The following is a 19,484-nucleotide window of genomic DNA, read 5'->3' as shown; positions in this document are numbered from 1 at the left end:
CAAAGAGAAGAGGTCCCAGTACTGAGCCCTGCGGCACACCACTAGTGACAGACCTCCAGCTAGAAAAGGACCCCTCCACTACTACTCTCTGACTCCTCTTTGCAAGCCAGTTCTCTACCCATCTAGATATCTGACCACATATCCCATGAGCTTTAATCTTCTGTACCAACCTACCATGAGGGACTTTGTCAAACGCCTTACTGAAATCCATATAGACAACATCAATGGCTCGTCCTTCGTCGACCGTTTTTGTCACCTCCTCAAAGAATTCTACCAGATTCGTAAGGCAGGACTTGCCCTTTACAAAGCCATGCTGCATATCCTTAATCAGATCGCAATGCTCTAAGTGCTCATACATCCTATCCCTAAGAATCCTCTCCATCAACTTGCCTACCACTGACGTTAAACTCACCGGCCTATAGTTACCTGGGCTATCCCTCCTACCCTTTTTAAACAACGCAGTATAGAAGGCGTTCTTTCTGGTTGTATCACAACTTGGTATGGCTCCTGCTCTGCCCAAGACCACAAGAAACAACAAAAGATCATGAATGTAACCCAATCCATCATGCAAACCAGCCTCCTATCCATTCACTGCCTACACTTCCCACTGCTTCGGCAAAGCAGCCAACATAATTAAGGACCTCATGTAGCCCGGACATTCTCTCTTCCATCTTCTTCCTTCGAAAAAAAGATACAGAAGTCTAAGGTCATGTACCAATTGACTGAGGAACAGCTTCTTCCCTGCTGCCATCAAACTTTTGAATGGATCTACCTTGCATTAAATTGATCTTTCTCTACATCCTAGCTCTGATCGTAACACTACATTCTCCAGTTTCTAGTTTTCTTCTCTATGAACGGTATGCTTTGTGTGTATAGCGCGCAAGAAACTACTTTTCACACCATGGTAAATATATTCCTCTCTCTATCCCAAAGAGCAGAGGTGGATTAAGGAAGAGAGTTCTGAAACCCATGTGGATAAAAAGACCACTTAATGAGTGTTCCTGCTGCTGTAGCATCTACTCAAATGGTCTGAGTGTCCATTACTGAAGTGCTTAACACAAGCAGTCGACCAGCATGGGTCTTTCTCTTTGATTTTGTGTTGCTATTATTTGTTTTATATTATTTGTACTTATATTATTTTGCCTTCCTCTCCAGGGCTTCCAAAACCTTATTAAAATCCCAGGACAGAGCTCAAACCAAAGCCATTGAACAGGAGCCCAGCATCAGCTCGCCAGGGCTCATCCAACCAGAACAACTCAGCGGCAACGGCAGAAACTCATCCAGCAGCCTTCCCGGTGACAACCCCCTGACTTCAGGCCCAACCCTGTGCTCTCCTCTTGTCCCAATGCCTGCTCCACTCCACAGGACTGACAACAAACCCAAAACACAGGAATACCAGGAGTCATCTGAGAGCGATCTCGAGGGACCAATCGCCAAACAGTTGCTGTCTTTTGTCATGGATGACCCTGACTTCGAGAGTGACGATTCCACCAAAAAAAACACCATTGTATGTTTCGTTCTTGTTTTTCACTTTTTAAAACATTCTTTGTTTGTAGTGTTTTTTTATTTAATGGTGTCACAAGTAGGCTTACATTAACACTGCAATGAAGTTACTGTGAAAATCCCCTAACTGCCACACTACTCGGGTACGCTGAGGGAGAATTTAGCACAGCCAGTGCACCCAACCAGCACATCTTTCGGACTGAGGGGGGAAACCAGGTCGCGTGGAGGAAAGTCACGCAGACACTGTACAGACTCCACACAAACAGTGACCCAAGCCAGGAATTGAACCTGGGTCCCTGGTGCTGTGAGGCAGCAGCACTAACCACTGTGACACGGTGCTGCCCGTGTGTGGTTTTAGACTAGGAGAGGAATAGTGTGTGTAGGTGTTGAGCACATACTACACCAGGGACACAGTGGAGCTTCACTTGGATCTCAGCTCGGCAGCACACTTTACTAAACTACTGACATTTGTCCAAATTCTGCGCCAGTCATTATTTGGCTGGTGTCAGCAAGGGATCCATTTGATTATTGCATCGAGGCTAGTTCAGGACTGCAGACCCCTCCCTGGAGCAGCTACATTAGGACCCAGAACCCGAGCGATTCTTTCCCCCTAACTGAGGGGTCAGTCATTGGAGGGCACAGATTGAAGCTGTTTGGAATGACAATTAGAGTGGAGATGTGGAGAAATGTTTTCACTCAGAGGGTGGTGCATGCCTGGAATGGCCTGCCTGGATTGGTGTTTGAGGCTGAAATGCTCAGCTTATTAAAAAGGAGCTGGTTTTACAGATTTTTAACTGTTGAGCTTATTAGAACATGAGCATGTCTGAGCCAGTGTCCCGAGCAGCGCGCTGAGCGCTGTATTTGCAGCATTTTCTGTTCCATTATATTTGAAGCAGAATCAATCTGTAACTATTACATTAGTGTTTGTGCATTCTGTTTTGATTGGTCCGTTTAAGAGGGAATATTATTGGGATGATTTGGTGGATGGTTCCTGAGACCCAGTGACTTTCCCTCGCCCTCAACCTCGCCCTCTCTCCCTCTCCCCCTCGCCCCCTCGCCCCCCTCTCCCTCGCCCCCTCTCTCCCTCGCCCCCTCTCTCCCTCGCCCCCTCTCTCCCTCGCCCCCCCTCTCCCTCGCCCCCCCTCTCCCTCGCCCCCCCTCTCCCTCGCCCCCCCTCTCCCTCGCCCCCCCCCTCCCTCGCCCCCCCTCTCCCTCGCCCCCCTCTCCCTCGCCCCCCCTCTCCCTCGCCCCCCCTCTCCCTCGCCCCCCCCTCTCCCTCGCCCCCCCCTCTCCCTCGCCCCCCCCTCTCCCTCGCCCCCCCTCTCCCTCGCCCCCCCTCTCCCTCGCCCCCCCCTCCCTCGCCCCCCCTCTCCCTCGCCCCCCTCTCCCTCGCCCCCCCTCTCCCTCGCCCCCCCTCTCCCTCGCCCCCCCTCTCCCTCGCCCCCCCTCTCCCTCGCCCCCCCCTCCCTCGCCCCCCCCTCTCCCTCGCCCCCCCCTCTCCCTCGCCCCCCCCTCTCCCTCGCCCCCCCCTCTCCCTCGCCCCCCCCTCTCCCTCGCCCCCCCCTCTCCCTCGCCCCCCCCTCTCCCTCGCCCCCCCCTCTCCCTCGCCCCCCCTCTCCCTCGCCCCCCCTCTCCCTCGCCCCCCCTCTCCCTCGCCCCCCCCTCTCCCTCGCCCCCCCTCTCCCTCGCCCCCCCTCTCCCTCGCCCCCCCTCTCCCTCGCCCCCCCTCTCCCTCGCCCCCCCTCTCCCTCGCCCCCCCTCTCCCTCGCCCCCCCTCTCCTATTGAGCCCTCAGATTAAATCTGCTTTTACAGTGCAGGAGAAAGTAGTTCCCGATTAAACTTCCAGATTCTTCAACTATAAACAAATCATGAGTGCAGACCCCTGACAAATTTATCTTTCAATTCTGAGGCCTGTTTTTATACATGAGCAGATAAATGTTTCTATTTTCAGAGAGAGAAATTTTGACTCCATTACAGTTTTTGCCCAAAAAAAGAGAAATTCTATTTTAAAGAAACCCTGTTGTGATAAAGAAACTAATTTTGACCCAAATGTTGTGTAGATCTCTGTTATATAGAATATATTCTTAAATCAGAATGGTGAGAATGTGGGACATGCTACCACAAGAAGTGGTTTGGGCAAATGGCATAGATACAAAGAAGAAGAAACTCAGTAAGTATAAGAAGGAGAAAGGAATAGCTCGAGACAAAGCATTGGGAAGCTTGTTGTCCAATAACTTTTGACTCCTTGTTTAGAACATTACAGTACAGGCCCTCAATGTTGTGCCGAGCTATGTCCAATCCCAAGATCAAGCTATCCCACTCCCTGATTTGATATATATTTGATATTTGTATATCAGATATTATCTTAATTCAGCCCAGAATACATTGAATCCCCACTCCCTTCTGGGGAAGTGAATTCCACAGAATAACAACCCTCTTGGAGAAAAAAAATCTCTTCATCTCCCCTTACTTTTAAACTGTTTCCCTGGTTCCAGACTGTCTCCTCTGGGAGCATCTCAGCATCCACCCTGTCAAGTTCCCTCAGAAATTTTTATGTTTCAGTATGATCACCTTTCAGTCTTCTAAACTCCATTGAATAATGGCCTAAATTGTCCATCCTTCCCTCATAAGATAAACCCTTCATCCCACAAACTGCTTTGAATGCTATTATTTCCTTTCTTAAGTAAGGAGGCAAAAAATTGTACGCAGTACTCCAAATGTTGTCTCACTAATGTCCTGAACAATTGTAGTAAAACATCCAGACTTTTATATTCCATTCCCTTTGAAATAAACAACAGCAACAATTAATTTGCCTTTCTAACCACTTGCTGTGCCTGCATTGCTAACTTTTTGATTCATGTACCAGAACACCCAGATCCCTCTGTATCTCAGAGTTCAGAAATCTCTCTCCATTTAAATAACAATCTGCTTTTCTATTCTTCCTGCCAAAATGGACATGTTCACATTTCCTCACACTATATTAGAATAAAGAAACTTTTCCAAAAACTGCAGTTAATGCTGAGGAATTTGGTGCAAAGCCAGCACTGGGGAGAAGGTATTAAATAAACAAATGGGATTAAAGGCAGATAAGTCTCCAGGATCTGCTGACCTTCACCTTAGGGTATTAAAGGAGTGGCAGCAGAGAGAGTGAATGCATTGGCTGTGATATTTCAAAATTCCTTGGATTATGGCATGGTCCCAGTGGGTTGAAAGCACGCTAATGTGACGCCTCTACTTAAAAAGAGGGAGAGGCAAAAAGTAGGAAATTATAGGCTGGTTAGCTTGACCTCTGTGGTGGGGAAGTTGCTAGAATCAGTTATTAAGGAGGAGATGAATGAGCATTTGGAAAGACAAAGCTCAATAAATGGGCCCTTCTCTAGCTGGCGAAATGTAACTAACAAAGTGCCGTAGGAATCAGTCCTCAGACCTCAACTGTTTACAATCCATATGAATTATTTGCAAATGGGGACAGAGTGTAACACAGCAACATTTGCAGACACTAAAATAGATGGGAAAGCAGGCAGTGAAAAGGATATACAGATTTTACAGACGGATATTGATAGGCGAAGAGAATGGGCCAAAATTTGGCAGATGGATTTTAATGTGGCTACGTATGAGGTTGTCCATTTTGGCAGAAAAAGCAAAGGCAAATTATAACCTAATTGGAAAGTAACAGGGTTTCTTTAAAACAGAAGTCAAAATGTGTCCAGGCAGAGGAATCTGGGTGTCTATGTTCCTGATTCAGAAAGTCGTTCTGCAGGTACAGCGTGTAATAAAAAAGGCAAATGGGATGTTGGCATTTATTGTAAATGGCCTGTAGTGTAAAAGTAGAAAAATGTTATTGCAAGTGAAGCGTTGTGTCCAGTTTTGGTCTCCTTATTTGAGGAAGGATGTGGTGGCATTGGAGGCAGTTCAGAGGAGGTTCATCAGATTGATTCCAGGGATGGAAAGCATTGATATATGAGGAGAGAGTAAACAGTTTGGGCTGATACTGGCTGGAGTTTAGAAGGATGAGAGGGGATCTGATTGAGGTGTATAAAATACTAAAAGGGATTGACAAAGTAAATTTAGACCAAATGTTTCCTCTTATGGGGCAATCTAGAGCAAGAGGTCACAGGTGTGGGCTGAGAGACAGTATACATAAAACTGAGATGAGGAGAAACTACTACTCACAGAGGGTGGTGAATTGCCCTGTAGCACGATGGGGTTTGAATGGTTGAATGGTTTCAATTTCTGATTTTAAAAAATGGGATAAGGGGATGTGGGAAACAAGTAGGTTTTAGGTTGGGAGAGCTCGGTCTTTTCTCCTTAGAGAGACGAAGGATGAGAGGTGACCTGATAGAGGTTTATAAGATGTTGAGAGGTATTGATTGGGTGCATTCTCAGAGGCTATTTCCCAGGGCTGCCACAGGTTTAAGGTGCTGGGGAGCAGGTACAGAGGAGATGTCAGGGGTAAGTTTTTCACTCAGAGGGTGGTGGGTGAGTGGAATCGGCTGCCTGCAATGGTGGTGGGAGAGGCAAATTCGATAGGGTCTTTTAAGAGACTTCATGGGACTTAGTAGGATTGAGGGTTATAGGTAAGCCTAGTAGGTAGGGATATGATTAGAGCAACTTGTGGGCCAAAGGGCCTGTTTGTGCTGTACTTTTTCTGTGTTCTAAGTAGGGAGATGGATTTGAGACCTGGAAGAGATCAGCCATGATCTGGTGAATGGTGGAGCAGACTCGAAGGGCTGAATTTACCTACTTCTAATTGCTATCTTTCTATCTGCAATATCTTACCACTCAAAAAGTCTGCACAGGGATACTGATAGGCTCTGTCCTCTGCACTACTTATTCTCGTGGCTATCTGTGTATCTTCAACAAATTTAGGTCCCTTCATCCAAGTAATTGCTATAGGTTGTGAATGGTTGAGGTTATTTTCACATTGTTGGCATGTCCCAGAGTGCTTCACGGCCCATTCATATTCGAGTGTCAAGTGTAAGAAATACAGCAACCAATCCTCACACAGTCAGTTACCACAAATACCAATGTGGTAATGAGCAAGTAATCTGTTCATGAAATGTTGGATGGGATAAACAAGGCAGCAGGAAGAACTATACTTTTTAAAATAGGATCTTTAATGTCCCCCTGAGGGGGTTGACTGGGTCTTGGTTTAATGGCTGATCTGTGGGAGTACTGCCCTGAGTGTCTGATACACAAAATGCTTCTTACTCAGCAGCGGGATTTGAAGCGACCCCACTCTGACCGGGGGTGAGTGTTAGCACTGAGCTGGAGCTGTTCCGTTTACCTGGCTTTGAGTTCTCTGAAGTTACACTCCTTTTTTCTTTTTCTCTCCCCAAGTGGTAACTGCTGTCTTGTGATGCTTCTTGCAGGAGGTGTTTCCAATTCGAGAGGACAGCTCCGAACTCTCTAACGATGACTTCAGTGTAGCAAAGCTCAGCACGCCGGTGAAAGCTCAGGTCCGAGCCATGAAGCCAGCCACTCAGCTCGACTTGTTTGGTTTGGGCATTGATAACAAAAATCCTGCAGCTGCTGAAAGCAGTGATGAAGGTGACGTGAAGAGCTTGCGCTCGGTAGATGCTTTGAGTTTATTAATGAGTGACTTTTATCACAAGGCATGGCAATGCTAGCAAAACATTGGGTACCCTATACCCAATCTGACAGTTACTGCTGTGAGATTGGGTATAGGGTACTGGCTATTTGCAAGATTTGGTTCCTCTAAAGCATTTCATTTTCCAGGTTTCAGGAACATCACATTCCTTTGTTTTGCTGTGAAATCTGTAAATTTGTGTTTGCTGGTATTCACAGTGTAAATGTGTATGGATAGGGGAGTGGTAAGGCAACACTGAATCGATTCCATGCACGGGTATCTTGTATATTTACCTCCTAATGCCCTTCAGCCTAACTCTCTTTGTCAGAGCTATGAAACTAACCATTGTGTACATTCTGAATTGTCACAGTGTATGACCATCAGTTTCTCAGGACTCTGGGCTGACCTCAAAGCACTGTTGGCCTGCCAAGTAAGAACTGGCCTAACTTCACAGTCAACCCCTAGCTTCTATAAAAACAGGCTCTAATCACCAATGCTAATTAAGTTTTCTTAGTAATTGTTAAACTTAAGAATGGAGCCAAACTGTGAAAGCTATTGGTGCCAAGTGTCTCTGCACTTAATGCTGTAGTGGACCAGCAGAGTCTGTAGAGAGGCTGGCGAGAAGTTCCCCTCCCCACAGCAAAAAGGGTCTGGGCCCCCTCACTGCCCTCCACCCTCCCCCAGAGGGGAGAGGGCCCCAAGGCTGTGTAGATTGCAGGAAGAGGGCCCTAAATAAAAGTGGATATAGCAAGCAATCAGAAAAGCACAATGATCTTTACAGAATGATCCAAAACTCTCTGAAGTTTCAAAGAATGACAGAGTAGGCATGAGGTCCCGATAGTGGGCAAGTTACTAACACTAATCAGCACCATGATTTCAGGCTGTTAATGAAGCAATCACAATGAGGAGTGGATATAACTGGACTAAATCACCCCTTGACCCTGCCCCGCCATTCAATAATTTCATGGCCCTCAATTCCACTGTTCTTTCCAATCTCCATATCTGTTGATTCCCCTAGAATCCAAAATTCTCTCAACTGTTCCCATTTATTGAACATTCAGAACCACGAGGAGAGTTTCTTGGGGAAGAAATTTCTCATCTCAGTCCAAAATGGCTGTCCCCTTATCCTGAGACCATGGCCCCGAGTTCTCAGCTGTCCAGCTGGTAAACAGTCTCTGTGGCTACTGTGTCACTCTTTGAAACTTTAGAGAGTTTTGGATCATTCTGTAAAGATCACTGTGCTTTTCTGATTGCTTGCGATATCCACTTGATAACTGTGTGTTTTACAGCTCTTTGGCTCTGCAGTCTTGCCAATGATTTGTATCTACTGCCCATCTGCTGAGCCCAACGTGGAGTCCAATCTAACTTGAGCAAAGCTGTGAGAGAATTGTATTAATCACTGATACAGGCCTACTACACACTGCTTCCTGCAATAGCACTTTGTTGTAGCAATCGGAAGACATATTTCTTCAAGTTTTTGTGCTCCAGTGTAGATACTTCAGCACCAAACGCTTTGATCATTTGCAGATCATTTCCAATTGTTAAAATCAGTCTGATACAAAATGAAATCCCACTTGCATGAACCGTGTGTTGTGGCCTGTGTTTGTCCCTACCTCCAGAACCAGTCCCAATGACCTTGCTCCTGTGCTATCTTTCCAACCTGTTCGTCCGTTTTATCTTCTTATTTCTATACAAGATTATCTGGCGATTACTACGTTTTAGATCTTTCTTATAATCTGTCTACCTAACGCTGCCTAACATTTCCCTGCAGGGTATCTATCATCATTCTTTCTGCCTGTTACCAATATATAGTTTAAGGTTTTAAAGTTTATTAATTAGTGTCACAAGTAGGTTTACATTAACACTGGCTGGGCGAATGGGCCAGGAACTGGCAAATGGAATTTAATGTTGGCAAGTGTGAAGTTGTCCACTTTGGTAGGAATAATGGTAGGAAGGACTATTATTTACGTGGCGAAAAACTGCAGCATGCGACGGTGCAGAGGGACCTGGGGGTCCTTGTGCATGAGTCACAAAAACCCAGCCTTGCAGGTGCAGCAGGTGGTCAGGAAGGCAAAAGGTGGTCAGGATTCTGGCCTTCATAGCGAGGGGGATTGAATATAAAAGTAGGGAGGTCTTGCTGCAATTGTACAGGGCACTGGTGAGGCCACAGCTGGAGTAATGTGTGCAGTTTTGGTCGCCGCACTTACGCAAGGATATTTTGGCCTTGGAGGGAGTGCAGAGGAGGTTTACTAGGCTGATACCGGAGTTGAGGGGGTTGAACTATGAGGAGAGGCTGAATAAACTAGGCTTGTACTCGTTGGAGTTTAGAAGAATGAGGGGAGATCTCATTGAGACGTATAAGATGATGAATGGGATGGATAGGATAGAGGTGGAGAGGCTCTTCCCGCTCAGAAAGGACAGTAGGACTAGAGGGCACAGCCTCAAGATAAGGGGGGGTGCAGTTTAGAACGGAGTTGAGGAGGAATTTCTTCACTCAAAGGGTGGTGAATCTCTGGAATTCTCTGCCCGTTGAAGTGGTGGAGGCTGCCTCGCTAAATATATTTAAGACATGAGTAGATAGGTTTTTGATAGGCAAGGGGATTAAGGGTTATGGGGAGAGGGCAGGAAAGTGGAACTGAGCCACGACAGATCAGCCATGATCTTATTGAATGGTGGGGCAGGCTCGAAGGGCTAGATGGCCTACTCCTGCTCCTATTTCTTATGTTCTTATGCAATGAAGCTACTTTGAAAATCCCCTAGTCTCCACATTCTGGCACCTCTTCGGGTACACTGAGGGAGAAAGTAGCACGGCCAGTGCACCTAACCAGCTTGTCTTTCAGACTGTGGGAGAAAACTGGAGCACCCGGAGGGAACTCACACAGACACGGGGAGAACATGCAGACTCTGCACAGTGACCCAAGCTGGGAATTGAACACAGGTCCCTGGCAATGTGAGGCAGCAGTGCTGACCACTGTGCCATCGTGCAGCCCCTGGATCTCAGACTAGTTATTCCCCTCCCCTGTCTGTGTTCTGCAGCTGCTCAGTAACATCATTGCACTGGCAATAGAGAGGCAGCGTACTATCATTGTGATTATAGTAAATCCTGTTTTATTTTCTCAATTATTGAATCCCCAATCATCATTACTTTCCAAATCTTCATCCTATTCCTCCTGTACAGCTGAGTCAGCCTTTGTACAATTGACAGCCCACATTTCTTTCAAGGAACCATCATGTTCACCAGTATTTGGAACTGAATGCTGAGAGCAGGATTCCTGCACTGCCAGTTTGCTCCACTTTGACTGCCAGGTAGTTTCCTCTCTTTTGGCTCTCTCCAGCTAAGGTTTCTCCCTTGTTGCTTCCAGTGCAACTTTAAGGTAAATTATAAGATTGAGGAAGTCCTCTGTCGAGAAAGAGGTGAGAATATTTACTGTGGGTATACTCTTCCTCTTTTTCTGTAACACAGTCTAACCTCAACATGCAAAGTCCTTTCAGTTCCTGAGCCTCTGTTGCCTTTCTGAGCTGCTATATTCTGAGGATTGGAGATGTGAGTAAACCATAGAAAATTACAGCTCAGAAACAGGGCTTTTGGCCCTTGTCTGTGCCGAACCATTTTTCTGCCTAGTCCCACTGACCTGCACCATATCCCACCACACCCCTCTCATCCATGAACCCGTCCAAGTTTTTCTTAAATGTTAAAAGTGACCCTGCAATTTACCACTTTATCCGGCAGCTCATTCCACACTCCCACCACTCTCTGTGTGAAGAATCCCCCCCTAATATTCCCTTTAAACTTTTCTCCTTTCACTCTTAACCCATGCCCTCTGGTTTTTTTCCTCCTCTAGCCTCAGTGGAAAAGGCCTGCTTGCATTCACTCTATCTATACCCATCAAAATCTTATACACCTCTATCAAATCTCCTCAAGCTCCAGGAAATAAAGTCCTAACCTATTCTCTGTCTGTAAGTCAGCTTCTCAAGTTTCGGCAACATCCTCGTGAGCCTTCTCTGCTCTCTTTCAACTTTATTTACATCCTTCCTGTAACTAGGTGACCAAAACTGGACTGTTGTGAAGCAATTTTGCCCTCATAACAAGTCTGCTTCAAAACACTCTGTGCACGTGTCAGAGCAGGATCCAACTGCTTTTAGTCACTGCAGCCATGAAAGATTCTTCAGGCAGTGAGAGTAACGTTATGACACTGTTGTTGCAAGTGTACGTGAACACAGTTGAAAGCAGGGACACCCTCACCCAGTAAATCCTCGGCTATGGGCTTTGCTATTGGAAGCCTGTTGGCAGATTCAGGGAGTGGGATTTGAAAGAGCGATGAAGTTATGAAGCGAAGGTAGATTCCCCTCTCTGAGAACTAACACCTCATAATCTGTAAAAGTGAGTGTCAAGTGGTACGATCTGCTCTTCAGGGACTCTTAGTGGTTAAATCAAAATAATTCCCTGATACTCTCTAAAGTCAACAAGTAATAATTTATTTATCTAATTAACGGTGAACAGGTTAACTAATCAATTAACAAACCAAATAAGACTCAACTTTAATGCAATGCTGTTTAGATAAAGACAATTCCTACTTGTTAACAAAAAAATAAAATTTTAGTCGTTCTGTAAATTACAACCAGAATCCCGGGGGGTGGGGGGGGCGGGCAGAAGAGAATGCATCTTCCAGAATATTCCTGGCTTTCTCTGTTGATTCTTCTGTCTGGAACCTCTGTCATCTTCGCTATCGAGATGGGCTTTCTTTTAAGACATAAGCGAGGCTGTAACTCTGGCAGATGGCAGTTGCTCTCTCCTTTTGTCCCACTGCTGCCTTTTATACCTATGGCATATCAATATCCCCTAAATTAGGATTGGTCCCAGGTTGCCAAAACCATCAAATTTAAATCTAATAGTTTGCTGGTATCTCGGTTAAGGTTACCAAGACATCCATGCTGCTTGGCCTTCCAATACAAATGTTTCATTCTGGGACCCCATATGCACCTGCAATTTTTTTTAAACTCTCAGCACAGAAAAAGCGCTGCCTTTTAAAGGGACCATGCAGTGCTTCCCCTCCCCCTCCACAGCATTTTACATTTTTAAAATAATTTTACAAACACCAAATTCTAAAATTCTACATTTCAATCTACAATTATTTTACTCAACTTTGCAGCAATTCTTATCTGAATATTCGAGCTCCTGGACAGGACGTTAACACGGGAATTCACAGCTTTCATTGGAAGAAAAAGCAAAGCTATGTGAATTTTGTACACTTGCCTGAGTATTTACCCAGGCATATTTGAGTTGCTGCAGCGTTTAGTATCAGTTTGATGTCGGAAACCTGTCAAAGCTGTAGCCTGTACCCTGGTTAATCCACTCTAGATGGATGTGTAACCCAGGCGCTCTCGCTCTGTTAACTCACTGTTAACTTTGATTCCCTTTACAGAGAAAGCAAGTAAGGGATCCACTAAAGAGAAGAAGAAGAAGAAGAAAAAAGTGCGCGAGGTAAATGTTTTTGTTTCAAATTAATGTATTGTTCTTGCAGCTTTAAATGTTCTGGTGGCAAGTTTCCAAAAACACAGACTAGATGTTGGAGAGAGAGCAAGATAGAATTGAGGATCAGCAGCTGTGACTCCGTTAGTAACACTCTCATCTCTGATAGCCCCACTCCAGAAACCAGGGACCCCAAAAAACCAAGCTGACCCTCCTGTGTGGTATTGGAGGACTGCTGTTCTGCCCATGATGCCAGCTTTAAGACCAGACATTAAACCAAGGCTCCGTCCAACCCCCTAGGATAACAGAAAAGGCTCCACGATGAGCAATGGAGTTGGCCCTATTTTCAAGAGCAACACCTGTCCCTCAGCCATCGCCACTCAAACAACTCATTTCATAGTCATTTCATTGTGTATAAATTGCTGGGTTTCCTACATTATTACCATAATAACACTCTGAAATTACTTCATCGAGTTGAGGCGCTTTGGCTTCTCCTGAGAGCGTGGAAAGGAATCATAAAAAGGCAGCCTGCTTGTTGGGAGGACTCTGGGTTTTCTAATCACAGCCACTGAAGATGGAAGTTTAATGGACTGTAAAACAGTGTTAAGTTTCTTTTAGTCATTCATGGGACATGGGTGACACTGGCTGGCCAGTATTTATTGCCCGTCCCTGGTTGCTCTTGGACGGCACATTGCTATGGGTCTGGAATCACATGTAGACCGAACTGGGTAAAGATGACAGATTTCCTTCCTAAAGGACACAGTAGCACAGTGGGTTAGCACGGCTGCTTCACAGCTCCAGGGACCCGGGTTCGATTCCCGGCTCAAGTCACTGTGTGGAGTTTGCACATTCTCCTCATGTCTGTGTGGGTTTCCTCCGGGTGCTCCGGTTTCCTCCCATAGAACATAGAACATAGAACATTACAGCACAGAACAGGCCCTTCGGCCCACGATGTTGCGCCGACCAGTTAAAAAGCAATGACCCTCTAACCTAAACCAATCCCTTTCCATCCATAAACCTATCCACGGATCTCTTAAATGCCCCCAAACTAGGCGCATTTACAACTGCAGCAGGCAGGGCATTCCAATCCCTCACCACCCTCTGGGTAAAGAACCTACCTCTGACATCCATCCTATAACTACCACCCCTTAATTTAAAGCTATGCCCCCTTGTGCTAGCTTTCTCCATCCGAGGAAAAATACTCCAACATGTGCGGGTTAGGTTGATTGGTCATACTTAAATTGCCCCTTAGTGTCCTGAGATGCATAGGTTAGAGGGATTAGAGGGTAAAATATGTAGAGTTATGGGGGTGGGGCCTGGGTGGGATTGTGGTCGGTGTAGACTCGATGGGCCGAATGGCCTCTTTCTGTACTGTAGGGTTTCTATGATTAGTGAACCAGATGCGCCTTCCTGACAATTGATAATGGATGGCACAGTGGTTAGCACTGCTGCCTCACAGCACCAAGGACTCGGGTTCAATTCCTGGCTTGGGTTACTGTCGCTGTGGTGTTTGCACATTCTCCCCATGTCTGCTTGGGTTTTCTCCAGGTGCTCCGGTTTCCTGCCACAATCCAAAAGATGTGCAGGTTAGGTGGATTGGCCATGCTAAATTGCCCCTTAGTGTCAGGAGGATTAGCTAGGGTATCTGCATGGGGTTATGGGGATAGAGCCTGGGTGAGATTGTGGTTGGTGCAGACTTGATGGGCCAAATGGCCTCCTCCTGTTGGATTCTATGAGTTTCATGGTCATCAGTAGATTCTTAATTCCAGATTTTTTTTTATTGAATTCAAATTCTACCATCTGCTGCGGCAGATTCGAACCCAGGTCCCCAGAACATTAGCCAAGTTTCTGGATTAATAGTCTAGTGATCACGTCACTAGGACATTGCCTCGCCTGTAAGTCTGCATTTATACGCTTCTTCTTGTGAAGAAAGATATAACATCTTTCGTGATCTTAGGACATCCTGAGTGCTTTACAGTCACTCAAGCTGTTGTGAAATCTCGTCATTGTTTCAATGTCAGAAACAATGTTGGGAGATGGGTTAGAGGGTATGAAAATGCTGAGAGTAACTTCTCCAATAACTTCACCTGGGGGCGGTGGGTTAGAGATTTCAGAGCAATTCTGCACCATGTGTTTTGCTTTTTCAGGAGGATGAGAAATTGGAAAAAAAGAGACAGAAGCCAAGGAAAAGTAAAGAGAAGGAGAAAGAAGCAACAGATGAGGGGCAGAAAAAGGAGAAGCAAATGACATCTGAAGAGAAGAGGAGGAGGAAGAAAGTAAAGAGCAAGGACAAATCTGATAAGGACATGGATGATTTGGAGAAGTTTCTGATTGGTAGCGGTGATAGTCATGTTGTGAGGAGCAAGGGTGGTGGAGACTATGAGGAGCTATAGTCTCTGTCCAATTCTGTTGTATTATCTACATGTTACTACCCTGTTTCCACACTTTTACAGTCCCTCTTTAACATTGGCACAAAGTGTGTGCCTGAGCTTTGAGGAGGAAGGTATCATATCGAGCTCTGGTTATCTCCACTCAACTCCCATCACAGGCTGATTTTATAAGTTTCTAACTATTTGTAGGGTGGACGGTCTGAAGGTTGTACTGCTTGGCTCACCGTGTCTGGTTTCAGCTGGCTTTGATCGAGTGATCACTACTTCACCAGCTACATGAGTCCGTGTGGTAACTTCATCCTAATTTAATTCCAGTCTCTCGAAATGGTGGGAGGGGCTCTTCAAAGTGAAAGAGAAAATGTTAGCGGAGCTTATCTGCAGAATGCATTGCATTTCAGTCAAATCTGGTTTCCTGGTCTCTGAGCAGGTACAGACATGCAGACAGCCTTTTTGAAATCCAGTGCTTTCTGCCAGCTCGTACCCGGGTGAGGATAGTTCAGTGAACGCTCTCCCAGTGCTCTGCCAGAAGCCCCCCCACCATCTTTGGTTGGGTGACATTAAACTCAAGGCATTCTGTAATTTAAGGGTTGTTCATCTTCCTTTCCCCATTTCCAAAATGAATCTCCTCTTTCCCTTTGTATTGCCTCAATCTTTAAACACTTCAACCAAAGGCTTGGTATTTCCGCCTCCACTCACCCACGGGCAGGCTGTTCTGAAGCTGCGGGGGCTTCATTGGCAGCCTCCTCCCCCCAGCTCGTGGCCTGTTGGGAGTGATTGCGGAGTCCTGTCACACACACGATCCCCCCCCCGTCGCTCACACTTAGCCCAGTGATTGAACCCACCTCTCATTCCCATCCTCATAGTCACACAAAGCACTCAGTGTGACTGAATCACTGAAACGAATAAACAGATTTAATCCAGGCAGACTGTAACTGCAAATAAAAATGTAATGCTGAATATTGAGTTGTTGGATAAGAGCGTGTAATGGCTAATGAAGTATCTATCAGATTATTCACCAATTAACTGTGCTGCTGAGCGTTTTCCAGTTACAGGGTGTGGCGACATTGTTAGACAACTCATCAAAGCTCGAGGCTTGGCAGGTGGCACAAATACAAGAATTTGGAATCTTAACCAAATCAATAGCAATCAGTCAGACCCAAAGGCTTGGAGGGCAGCTCATGAGGAGGAGGTGCTGAGCCTGGAGCTGGTACGGTTACAGAATTCAAATACATGTGCACCGCACTGTTCTATGCATCACAGACTGTGCTGTTCCAGAGCTATGGGTAAGGGGGACAGTGTCCACACCAACAGCTATTCTGATATCAGACCCCAATTACACAGTTGTGACCAAATTAGATTTTAGCCAATCATGTGGTAGGTATTAGCAAACTGGCAGTAATTCCTGTAACATTTCAGTGACATGAGTCTCACTGCATTGTCCGACTGGGAACATTTTAATTGCAGAAAATGATGGTGTAGTCTCTCTGCGAGTTCCACAGGTGAAGTCTTTTCATAAACTAATTTTATTGGGTTCTCAGGGTGATTTGTGCATTCTTGCGTTCTCAACAGTTTAGTGATTTTATGGGTGCGTTCCCTTTCACGTGGTGGTTTATGTTCCTCCACGGTTTGCAACACCGTCTTTCGCATTATGTTCTCTCTCGCTGTGGTTTGCGTTCCCCCCTCTCGCTGTGGTTTGTGTTCCCCCCCTCTCGCTGTGGTTTGCGTTCCCCCCCTCTCGCTGTGGTTTGTGTTCCCCCCCTCTTGCTGTGGTTTGCGTTCCCCCCTCTCGCTGTGGTTTGTGTTCCCCCCCTCTCGCTGTGGTTTGTGTTCCCCCCCTCTCGCTGTGGTTTGTGTTCCCCCCCTCTCGCTGTGGTTTGTGTTCCCCCCCCTCTCGCTGTGGTTTGTGTTCCCCCCCCTCTCGCTGTGGTTTGTGTTCCCCCCCTCTCGCTGTGGTTTGCGTTCCCCCCTCTCGCTGTGGTTTGTGTTCCCCCCCTCTCGCTGTGGTTTGTGTTCCCCCCCTCTCGCTGTGGTTTGTGTTCCCCCCCTCTCGCTGTGGTTTGTGTTCCCCCCCCTCTCGCTGTGGTTTGTGTTCCCCCCCCTCTCGCTGTGGTTTGTGTTCCCCCCCCTCTCGCTGTGGTTTGTGTTCCCCCCCTCTCGCTGTGGTTTGCGTTCCCCCCTCTCGCTGTGGTTTGCGTTCCCCCCCTCGCTGTGGTTTGTGTTCCCCCCCCCTCTCGCTGTGGTTTGTGTTCCCCCCCTCTCGCTGTGGTTTGCGTTCCCCCTCTCGCTGTGGTTTGCGTTCCCCCTCTCGCTGTGGTTTGCGTTCCCCCCCTCGCTGTGGTTTGCGTTCCCCCCCTCGCTGTGGTTTGCGTTCCCCCCCCCCCTCGCTGTGGTTTGCGTTCCCCCCCTCGCTGTGGTTTGCGTTCCCCCCCCCCTCGCTGTGGTTTGCGTTCCCCCCCCTCGCTGTGGTTTGCGTTTCCCCCCCCTCGCTGTGGTTTACGTTCCCCCTCTCGTGCGGTGGTTTACGTTCCCCCTCTGTCGCAGTAGTTTGCGTTCCCCCCGCTGTCGCAGTAGTTTGCGTTTCCCATCTCGCGGTGGTTTGCGTTCCCCTTCTGTCGCAGTGGTTTGCGTTCCCGCTCTGCCGCAGTGGTTTGCGTTCCCGCTCTGTCGCAGTGGTTTGCGTTCCCGCTCTGTGGTTTGCGTTCCCCCTCTCGCGGTGGTTTGCGTTCCCCTTCTGTCGCAGTAGTTTGCGTTCCCCTTCTGTCGCGGTGGTTTGCGTTCCCCTTCTGTCGCGGTGGTTTGCGTTCCCGCTCTGTCGCAGTGCTTTGCGTTCCCGCTCTGTGGTTTGCGTTCCCCCTCTCGTGGTAGTTTGCGTTCCCCTTCTGTCGCGGTGGTTTGCGTTCCCCTTCTGTCGCGGTGGTTTGCGTTCCCCTTCTGTCGCGGTGGTTTGCGTTCCCCTTCTGTCGCGGTGGTTTGCGTCCCCCCCTCTGTCGCAGTGGTTGTGTTCCCTCTCAGTGGTTTGCGTTCCCCCTCTCGCGGTGGTTTGCGCCCCCCTTCTGTCGCAGTGGTTTGCGTTCCCGCTCTGTCGCAGTGGTTGTGTTCCCTCTCAGTGGTTTGCATTCCCCCTCCCTTGTGGTGGTTTGTGTTGCCTGTTGTAATGCATTAAGTTCCTTCACACAGTATTAACTGTACCCCTGGGGTGACTGATTTATTGGTTATCCGAGAGCAGGAGCTGTGTAGGATGTTAAACCCCAACTTTAATGAAAATTAGGAGTTTTGCCTTTTGTATGACTGATATTTGAGCATTTGACTGCTGCTCAAACACAGTTTCAGCTGTAAAGATCCCCTTTCTGAATATCATGGACTAGAACAAGAGAACTTTCCCATATTTAGCTTGGTGAGATTTCTTCAACAGGAACTTCTTTGATGAAGTGCATTTTATTGTACATTGAGATTTCTGAAAGCAATGGTGTTCTTTGCAATTTCTGATCACTCTTGAGATTGAGTTTTGGCTGTGGAATGTTTTAGGACGTTGTCTTCTCCGTCACCTCACTCATGCTGCAAGGATCTAAACCTATCAAAGCTTGATACTTTAAGCAATATTAATCCTTCTATATCGCTCCAGGTTGGCAGACTTCCAAGTGGTACCAGGGTGCTGGTGTGCAGCATCGTGCAGAGTGCAGGTGTGCATTGTGCCAGTGTGGCATCGTGCATTGTGCCAGCATGGTAGAGTGCTGGCATGGCAGTGTACAGACTGCTGGCAGGGCACCATGGCATTGTGCAGAGTGCTGGCATATCAGGGAGGCTGGGTTACATATTTGTGCTTCCACTACTTCCATTGGGTCACTCCTCAGGAAGTCACAGTGCAAGGGGAACTGGATCCCAAATAACATCTGAGATAGCATCATAGTCTCTGCTGTCCTAGTATGTGATATCTAGATACTGCTTCTAATTCCCCTGTCTCACATTGACCTGAATTCTGAAGCCTGGGATATTGTAGTCTGTAGCACCTCAGTTTTTCCTGCAGTATCTATACTCTGATTTGGTCTGACAACTATTTTTACCTGGTTTGCTGCTCTGGTTTATTAAGGGAGTGAGTAGAGGACAGGGACCAATTCAGTAACTCTTGCTGATAGAATCTTGACTCCCATTTTCAGGGTTCAGTTGCTAGTGTTGCTGAGCAGCCATCAATAAATGGGCAATGTGTGAGGTGCAAGGAGAACGTGACCCATTCCAGTCTGTTTCCGGTGAACCTGTTGTATGAGGAGGAGGCGGGGAAGTCACAAAGAGGTGCACCCAAGATATTGGATTCTCTTCTCACTGTCTGAAATATAGCTAACCCAGAAGGCTGTGTGCTGATGTGTCACTGCTGCTGAGGTTTTAGGTGAATTCCTATATGGGGTGTGAGAGGAAGGGTTTCTGATGTCATGTGGTGAATGCTGCCCCCTAATATTGCTTTTAGTTTGAGGTTAGAGAGGGTGTTCTTTGAAAGAGCTGTCCAGCAGGCCCATTGCCCTGCTCTATTCCATAGCA

At 47.1% G+C, this 19,484-nt stretch overlaps 1 protein-coding gene across 2 annotated transcripts in view; it reads left to right on the top strand.

The window, feature by feature from the left end:
- LOC145358288 (rab-like protein 6) overlaps window positions 1-16,697 on the top strand; it is a 132,598-nt gene extending 115,901 nt beyond the window's left edge. Inside the window, exons 13-16 of one of the 2 annotated variants that reach the window (XM_080212182.1) lie at window positions 1,156-1,507; window positions 6,877-7,054; window positions 12,518-12,576; window positions 14,712-16,697. In XM_080212182.1, the coding sequence (XP_080068308.1) occupies window positions 1,156-1,507; window positions 6,877-7,054; window positions 12,518-12,576; window positions 14,712-14,957 (835 nt within the window). In that variant the 3' untranslated portion in view covers window positions 14,958-16,697. The remainder of the gene's footprint in view (window positions 1-1,155; window positions 1,508-6,876; window positions 7,055-12,517; window positions 12,577-14,711) is intronic. The other variant, XM_080212183.1, reaches the window with a different exon arrangement.
- The last annotated feature ends 2,787 nt before the right edge of the window (window positions 16,698-19,484 follow it).

This window comes from Carcharhinus amblyrhynchos, chromosome 25, assembly GCF_965287045.1.
Source record: "Carcharhinus amblyrhynchos chromosome 25, sCarAmb.v2.hapA, whole genome shotgun sequence".
NCBI classification, from domain to species: Eukaryota; Metazoa; Chordata; class Chondrichthyes; order Carcharhiniformes; family Carcharhinidae; genus Carcharhinus; species Carcharhinus amblyrhynchos.
This window is presented reverse-complemented; position numbering and strand designations above follow the sequence as displayed.